Below are 8,577 nucleotides of genomic sequence, written 5' to 3'. Positions count from 1 at the left end.
GAGAGCTGCTGCTGCTTTGGGAAGTTCCCTTATGAAAAAATTAAATGTCATCCTCTATCAAACAGAATACTTAACATCCTCAGTCCTACACAAACCCTGCACTGTCAAAACTTCTGAACCATGATCATGCTGAGATTTAATCATCCCCCCCCCTTAAGGCAAGTTCAGTCAAAGAGGTCTAAAGCAATTTAAGAAGAGACAACGACACCCAGGAGTAAAAGGATTTAGGTTTTCTTCACAGGTATTTATTTAGTTTATCATGTAAGAAAATAAGACAAAGAAATGTTCCACTCCTCACATTTTCTTTCAATGGCACACAAGGTGAAGGTGTTAAGCTTTTTTGGCAGAAAGAGTATAAAGCAAAGAAAACAGAAAAAAAGCGTGAAACCAAAGAGTGCAGTATGACTTTCATGTTCAAGACTTTTAAATCCATTGAGCATCCGATAATGACACCATTAAACGAGGGAAACTAGCGTGACTCTTACAGAACTTAAATCTTTACTGTATGTTTAAACATATTGTTAGCAGAGGCTTCATTTGCATAGCTTAAAGTTGTGTTAGTGAAAACAAAACTGCTTTTACATGAGCTACATGTTCTATCCATCAATGTGTTGCTACCTCAAGGTAAAAAAAAGAAAAAAGAAAAACCTTCTTAAAGCAATAAATGTACATTTATGGAAAGCTCTCAAGTGCGGGACAGTACGCCTTTAACCAATATCAAATGAGAACATCATCAAACATGAGTCATCCATTCTCAATTTCATGTCTTGGATTTCAGTAAGGCTTCTTTTGTCATAGAAACACTAGAAATTGACCAAACACACACACATACACACAAACCCAAACCCCCCCCCCCCCCAAACAGTTGGCATTTCACACCAAATAAGTCACCAAAAAAAAAAAAAAAAAAAAAAAAAAAAATCACCCGGTAAACCAATCATCCACTAACGTATGAAGTCACATTGTTCTGCGGACGGGTCCACTCTCTCATAGCGTTCGCTTCATCAGTAGTCACGTCTTAAGGCTGTAGAATGGGCCGCATGCTGCTCTCCAGCTTTTATAAACTAACACTAAGATCAAAAGAGCAGCGACATCAAAATAAACCACAAATAAATGTGCTGCAATCTCAAGAAATTGTCTTAACACATTTTGGCATTCAAATATTGGTGTATTTAAAAAATAATGTTCCTATGTTCTGATTTGTATCGCTTTGTTATAAAGTACATTCTCTCCGACTGGACCAAAGGAAGACTTGCGAGAGTCAACATTGTATTTTCTTCTTCCTTTTGCATTCAAAACAATAAGAAAGTCAGATGGTAACTAAGACTTGACAGAAATCAGAAGGGAATCTATATTTTGTAATCTAGAGAGTTTTGAAGTCCCAGCAGTGCACGACAGCGTCAGTGCATGTAAAAAACAAAACAACAACAACAACAACAAAAAGAGCATTGTAGAGATGAGGGCTAACACTTCCACTCTTGTTCCTCCAAAAGTTTGGCCATTATATAAGATGACTCACCAGCGCCCTCACTAGATGTACAGAGACACAACCCGAACCAGCGAGTCCCGCCCATCTCTGAGTTACACCAACCTGACAGATTATGCATCTTCACTGGGGATGGCTGAGAATGTGCACTGACACAAAAAACTGCAAGTAAAAAATGATACGCTTCATGCTTCCTTTAGCAACTTATTAGTGTTTTTTTTTTTTTTTTTTTTAAATTAAACTGACAAGTGCATGAGTGAAACTTAAATTTATGTGCTGGTTTATTTGTTTGTGTATCCCCTCCCACTCTAATCTTACGACTTCATGGCTTCAACCCATAGTACCTGCTTTACTTTCTTCACTTAGCTGGAATGACGAGGAAAACGTTTTTGCTGTCTTTATTCCCGAGACAAAAACTTCGAATGGCTTTACTCTTTCCGGAGGTGGTCGGCTCAGTCACAGCAAACACACTTGCACATCCCACGGTTTTCAGCGACAACGCTGCACGTAACGTTTTGGAATAGTATCACTATTATTAATAATAATGATAATATGTGGAGATTATTTTATGAAATATAGATTTAAAAAAATTAAAGACAAACATAAGCTCTCTCCTGCCCTTTGATATCATGGAAGAGTACTGTCGTATAATGTATGACCTCAGTTCACACACAAACAAAAATATCCCGCAGCATAAACAAAACACTGTGGGTCACGACCGCTTTTAAACACAGAGGTTATTCAGTCAAAAAAGAGCGAGAGAGAGGAAAAAAAAAAGGGAAGGATCTTTGCCGGCAAAGACCTGAAGTATGGAAAAGGTGGGAAAGAAAGGGCTTATATAGTGAAAACTGTAAAAACTCTCTAAAAGATGGAAATCTCTGATACATGCGGCACAACATGACGAAAAAGAGAGTAACAACTATTCTGTTTTCGCTATAGCCTCTGGTGGGGAAAAAAAATAAAAAATTCAGGCCATATTTGGCACAACCGGTTAGACGGGCTGTTGCTTTTCTTCTCTGTGGGAACCAAAAAAAAAAAAAAAAAAAAACTGAAGAAGGGAAGCCTAGATACTGGAAATCAGGATGTGGGATTTTTAGTCACCCCTCTTTCCTCTAAAGTAAGGCTGCTTCCAAAAGAAGCAGGTGGACACATTAAACTGAAGTCACCAGGGGAAAAAAATACATCTAAATGGCTATCAAGTCTGTGGAGTAGACACGTAAACATCTGCCACTTTCTTCCATTCCATCTGCTAAAGTTGACATCAGAAATGCTGACATGGCCTTTTGTTTTTTAACCCCACCCCCACCTACGGTTGTGCACTTGTACAGCTGGAGGAAGGGACTGGCTGGGAGGGCAGTGGGTAGAGGGTTGGGGGCATCGGGGTGAGGTGAAGGTAAGGCTGCTGTTACTCCCTCTTATTGGCCGCTTTTGACTGCTCCCTTTGAATCATGCAGCGGCGCACGATGCTGTCAAAGCTCCCCAGGTAAAAAAGTGCGATGGTCCGAAACAATCCCATGGTGACGATCTGTGCGGGAATTTCAAAATAAAAGGTTAGGCTTAAATTTGCAGATCTGCTGAGGAGCAATTTCCTGCAATTTCCTATCATGTACAGGGCTGTACCTGCTGGAGACCCTCTGTGATGGAGGTGACGGGTGACATTCCACAGGTGAGCGCTGATAGCATGTAACCATCTGGACCAACAGAGCTGTTGAAGTTCCCCTGCTGTGAGATGAACGAAAAACAAGCAGATACATTTGCCAAAGGAAAAACAAACAAAATACAGAGCACACATCTCATTTTTAAACTGGGCGCTGAATGTGATCCGAGCTTCTTACCACTGCGTCCCGGACAATGATTTTGGCCACTTGGTCTGGTTGACAAACTCCAGAGGTTTCAGAGATTAACTTGGTCTCCAGAGGCTGGGAGAGGAAAGCGGAGAAAGAGAGAGAGGGGTGGGGGTAAGACCGCAAGCATTTAAGCAGCAGTCTAAAATGTGAAAATAAAGGGAAAACACCTCCAAGAAAATTTACATAAAGAAACAGGAAGTAAGAAAAGTAAGTATTTCTCTGTACTGTTGCATACCTTTGTCTTGTTCTCCTCAGCCAGTCCTGGAGTGTCAGTGTCAGGGGGGTATGCCACAGTCACGTAGATATTGTAGGGCTTTATCTGCAGAAGGAAAACAGAGCAATAACTGCCTTAGCAATTCCACTACTGAGACCATGACAACTAACTACATACGTTAACATTTCAACAGCTCTTTGACAAGCAATAAAAGTTAGCCTGAATGCTACCTATATGTAGAAAAAGTATAATCATTACAGCACTGACTCTAGTGAAATGTCCCTTATCATCATCTTCACTCAAGCTGCAGACACACTGCAAGTGTGTGAATGTGTGTGTGAATGGGTGGATGACTGGTTGTGTAAAGCGCTTTGGGGTCCTTAGGGACTAGTAAAAGCGCTATACAAATACAGGCTTGTTGCATATGAAGGCTGGGTGCTTGTGGACACTCCAGGCTCTGGCTGCTTAGATGAACCTCTAATGCATTTACTCTCAGATCAAATGTCATTCTCTTTGGTAGTTACTTCAGTTGAAGGAAATTGAGAAAAGTTTATCTTCAGTCCTGCCTACTTCTGGTCGTGCAATGTCATTCATATTCTATGCTAAGGAATGCTAAGAATTGCTTCAAGCGTGTTTGTAGGCAATTTTTGCAAAACACATACCTCCATCTGCAGCGACTCTGCAAGGCCTCGCAGGGCAAACTTAGATGGGGAGTAGGCAGTGTAACCAAACAGACCAATCTGGCCCGCCTGGGAGGAAACGAACATGATGCGGCCCATTCTTCGCTCCTTCATGGTGGTTATGACAGCTCGTGTTGGGTAAACGCTGCCCAGGTAGTTCACTTCCATCAATTTCTGGAAACGAAGGCTACATTAATACTACATTAAACTATAACCAGTGTCCATGGTACATTACATAATTGTAGGCAGCTTCAGTCACTTTAAAACCTGAGCAGTTCAAAGTCTCTTGATTCACAGCAGGCCAAAGGCCATAAATTTAGCCACTTCTTCAGAAATTCTGACAGTAATGTGATTTCTTACCAAGTCACAAATCAAACCTTTTCTAATAAGAACATAATGTATGACACTCATTTCAAAAGACCCAATTCCTGCTTTGGTGCACATGTATTATGTCGACAGCCAATAATTTTAAGTAATTTTAAAGAAATTAATGCTCTCGATCAAACCTATTAAATTCGCGGCAGGTTTTTCCATTCATATAAGAAGGAATTGTGAAGCTTCCCAAAGAATATAATGGCCTTCCCCCTCAGGTTATAAAAATCTATTTAATCATTTATTTATGGAGGATTTAATTTGCTCATTCATAAAATACATTTATGATTAGCAAATGCCCAGAAGTAATGGAAAAATACACTGAACAGTCCACATGTGTTTCACCTAACCAAAAGCCTATTATAATCAAGGAAAAACCGATTCTCATGTGTGATTCAATTTGGAAAAAACAAAACAAAACAAAAAACACACCCCTGCAACACAGCTTTATTATTCTGATCTTTCACCCGGTTGTAATTATCAAAATTTCCAGAAGCCTCGCAGTTTTGAACAAAGTGAAACAATTCCTTGATAAAGATGCACTTCGTACTCTGTACTGTACCCTGGTTCTTCCATATCTTACATATTGTGTGGAAGTGTGGGGAAATACATATAAAAATACAACTAATCCATTAGTCACAGTACAGAAACGAGCACTGCGTATTATTCACAAGGCTGGTTATCTAGATCATACTCACAAATTCTTTCTTCAGGCAAAGTTACTTAAATTCCAGGATCTGGTTAATTACAATACATCCATAATTTTGTATAAAGCTTTTACTAAACTTTTACCGGCAAATTTACAAACTAGATTTGAAATTCGAGAAAAGGTTTATAATGTGAGAGGCTTTGGAGAATTCAAATTACCCAGAACTCGAACAACCCGTAAAGGCTTTTGCGTGTCTGTATGTGGTGTGAAAATCTGGAACAGTCTGAGTTTACAATTGAAACAATGCAAAAATATTCATAGATTTAAATTTCTCTACAAACAGTTGGTCTGGTCACAGTATACTCAATGATGGGTTTTAGTGTGCTCTGTAATGTCTGTCCTCTTACCATTGCTGGTATGGATTCCAAAATAAAAAATAAAGTGTGCGTATGTATGTACATATATGTACTTGTGTGTGTAGATATATATGTATGTATATGTATGTGTGTCTGTTACTTGTAGTTATTACTGCCTGTTACCTGTGGTAATGCAATTTATAATTTATATATTCTGTATTCAGTTATGAAGGCTCTAATTGTTGGTTGCGAGCTGCCGCTTAGATGCTTGTATCTGCCCGGGGCTGTTGATGGGTCTGTATGCAATGATGGGCGTAGCTGCGGGAAGTTTATTGTTTTTTTTTGTTGATGAGTGAGTATAGGGGTGGGATTTAATAAGTTTTCTTCGTCCCACTCCTTTTTCAGGCAAGTTTTGTTTTGTGTATTTTATGTTCAATATAGGTATTTGTTGTGCCTGAAAATGAATAAATAAATGAAATGAATGAAATCAGCAATGAATAACTGTATACTTCTAAACAGTTTTTAGCACTACTATGAGAAGCTTAAAGTCCTTGGAACTTAAAGAATCCAATGACTGCAGGTACTTACTTTAAAACGATCTACCTCCACTTCCTCAAACTTTCCAGAAACTGAAGTTCCAGCGCAGTTCACAAGCATATCAACGGGACCTAGCTTTTCTTGAGCCTGCACGACAGGAAAAAGTCACTGCTGTACTTCTTAATTATTAAAGCTATGTTCCATTAGAGGGTAACACTACCTGTTTTATCACGTTTTCCACTTGACTGTAATCACTGGAAACATCAACTGAGATGCAGAGCACCACCTAAATAAGGAAACCAAGATTTTAATAATGCAAAATGCAATCACTTTTCACAGCCTACATATGCGGCGTTTTTAATGATTTATCTTTACTTTAATCATTTCTCTAAGCCTACACATCTGGAAAATGTGTGCAGGAAAGATTATGCATGTAGAATATACTTTTAATGAGTTCTTTAATAAAAGGCATCTTTTATTGAAATACATACTGAACCCATACCTGCTTGTCATTGATGGCAAATTTCTCCACTTCCTTCTTTGCCTGAAGCAACTTCTCCTACAGGAAAAAAAAATGCATGTTTACTGTTATACACACAAAAGCTTGCAAATATCATTATGAATGTCATGAACTCCACAACTAAATGAAAACATGTAATAATGCGGGTCAACTCACGTGCACTTTTGCACGTGAGTGACATGGAACAAGTTCACCTTTAGAGTTTGACTGTGTGACATCAGATGCGCTCAGACAACAAACAGCCTGTTGACGAGGCTACACTCCAAGGTAGGATCTGCTAAATGTTTGTGCTTACCTCGTCTCGCGCCACCAAAGTGATGAACGCTCCTTGCTTATAGCACTCAATAGCAATGCATTTCCCAATCCCACTGGAGCCTCCTGTCACCTAAATCAAAGTTCAAACAAAAGGGTAAATGATAATGCAACTCAGACTGGGGCACAGGTTAACCTGGAAATGTTAATTATGTTTCTCAAAAGGTAATGCAGCTTTAATAAAGTTAATCGTTTAAAAAGTCATTTTTCCTACTGTTTTAGCATTATTGCATAATAAAATTATCCTAACCCCACAATGTTGTCTCTGAGAGTTTACTAGGTACATCAAGGTAAAGCAAACAATATTTATCTTTAGTGGCCTGCCTGCGAAGTTTATCATTAACCAAGCTGAATTACCTGAAGTTAGTGGTTACTGCACTGGTTTTATTTCAGTGGATTATACTTTATCCAAGTATAAAACAGGTTGTGAAGTAAGATTGAAGCATTAATTAAAGCAATATTCCTTAGCTCATATGTGGGCGTGTCACGACAGACACCTGACTTTCGCAATAAACTCAGCTACTATTAAAATAAACGATGAAAAAGAAAAAAGAAAGTTACGACTTCTTGTTGTCCTTAGGCTAAGTGCGAATACGCCACCTAACGTAAATATAAAGCTATGGCTAACCTTAAACTCAGCTAGGCTAACTTAAAACTGCAGTTATGAGTAGCCGTTAGCGACCGTTACCAGCCAGCTAAACCGTAACACTTACCACGACGTGGGCCCCGTTCAATTTCAGAGGCTTGGGACTAATGAGGGGCGATATCATATATAACAGCAACACAAAAGCAACGATGAAGGCAGCGACAACAAGCAGCATGATGAACGGAAGAAGGAGCCACCAGGAATTGATAAAAAGCCAATCTGTTATCGCTGAGCTGAACCCTTCTTCAGAGGACATGGGTGAAATCTGGCAATCGTTAGCTTGTTTGCTAACTAGCAGGCCAGCTTCTGGGGGTCCGATAAGAGAGCTACGAGGTAGGCGGCGGTGCTGAAAGAGGGGGGCGGCGAAATGCAAACCCCGGAGGAGTTTGTTTTTTTTTTCCCCCAGAGCTCGGTAGCAGGTCACAGACGTGTAACAATCAGGTTAGAGTGCAGCGGTGAATCTCGGCTCCCCCGTGACAAAGCGCAGTCTACATGAACCAAAACAAATCGAAGTGTTAGCGGACGCCGAACTGTGCTACGTGGTACTTGTAGTTCTAAAGCATGCACTTGCTCTCTGGAACCTGCAACGTTGGCTCATCGGGCTTGAACAGCAATTCCCATAATGCAACGCACCACCACTTTTATTCGTAGTATCCGTTTGAGCAATAGCTACTAGGGCTGGGTATCGTCACTGATTTCTAGAATCGATTCAATTCCGATTCACAAGGCCCCGAATCGATTCGATCCACGATTCGATTTAATTCGATTCGATTTAAATCTGGGAAATTTTGACAGTCAGAAATATTATAATTCAGATCAGTACATTTACATATTTTTGTATCAATAAAAAGGAAGCTGACACACGCAAGACTTTATCACAGGTGTGAGCATCACAGCAGAGGCCTTTGTGTCAAAGTAGCTGAGGATAAAACACAGAAAAATATGAAGGTGATTTTCC

At 39.7% G+C, this 8,577-nt stretch overlaps 1 protein-coding gene across 1 annotated transcript; it reads right to left on the bottom strand.

The window, feature by feature from the left end:
* Positions 1–2,513: 2,513 nt before the first annotated feature.
* On the bottom strand, positions 2,514–8,174 carry kdsr (3-ketodihydrosphingosine reductase). The gene is made up of 10 exons (XM_085389498.1): positions 7,687–8,174; positions 6,957–7,046; positions 6,644–6,700; positions 6,362–6,427; positions 6,193–6,288; positions 4,210–4,401; positions 3,569–3,652; positions 3,322–3,405; positions 3,107–3,208; positions 2,514–3,011 (listed from the first exon to the last, which is right to left on the bottom strand). The coding sequence occupies exons 1-10, from the start codon at positions 7,873–7,875 to the stop codon at positions 2,892–2,894; spliced, it is 1,080 nt and encodes a 359-aa protein (XP_085245624.1). The 5' UTR covers positions 7,876–8,174; the 3' UTR covers positions 2,514–2,891.
* Between the last annotated feature and the right edge of the window lie 403 nt (positions 8,175–8,577).

The sequence above is a fragment of the Rhamphochromis longiceps genome, linkage group LG18 (genome assembly GCF_057381845.1).
Source record: "Rhamphochromis longiceps isolate RC_006_pf linkage group LG18, R_longiceps_female_GT1.1, whole genome shotgun sequence".
NCBI classification, from domain to species: domain Eukaryota; kingdom Metazoa; phylum Chordata; class Actinopteri; order Cichliformes; family Cichlidae; genus Rhamphochromis; species Rhamphochromis longiceps.
The sequence above is the reverse complement of the archived record's forward strand: the minus strand, read 5'-3'. Positions and strand labels throughout refer to the sequence as shown.

Coding starts and splice junctions, on each gene's coding strand:
- kdsr (XM_085389498.1), bottom strand. CDS start 7,875: ATGTCCTCTGAAGAAGGGTTCAGCTCAGCGATAACAGATTGGCTTTTT. Junction 6,701..6,956: donor CTTTGGTGGCGCGAGACGAG/GTAAGCACAAAC, acceptor TTTTTCCTGTAG/GAGAAGTTGCTTCAGGCAAA. Junction 4,402..6,192: donor TGGAGGTAGATCGTTTTAAA/GTAAGTACCTGC, acceptor CTTCGTTTCCAG/AAATTGATGGAAGTGAACTA.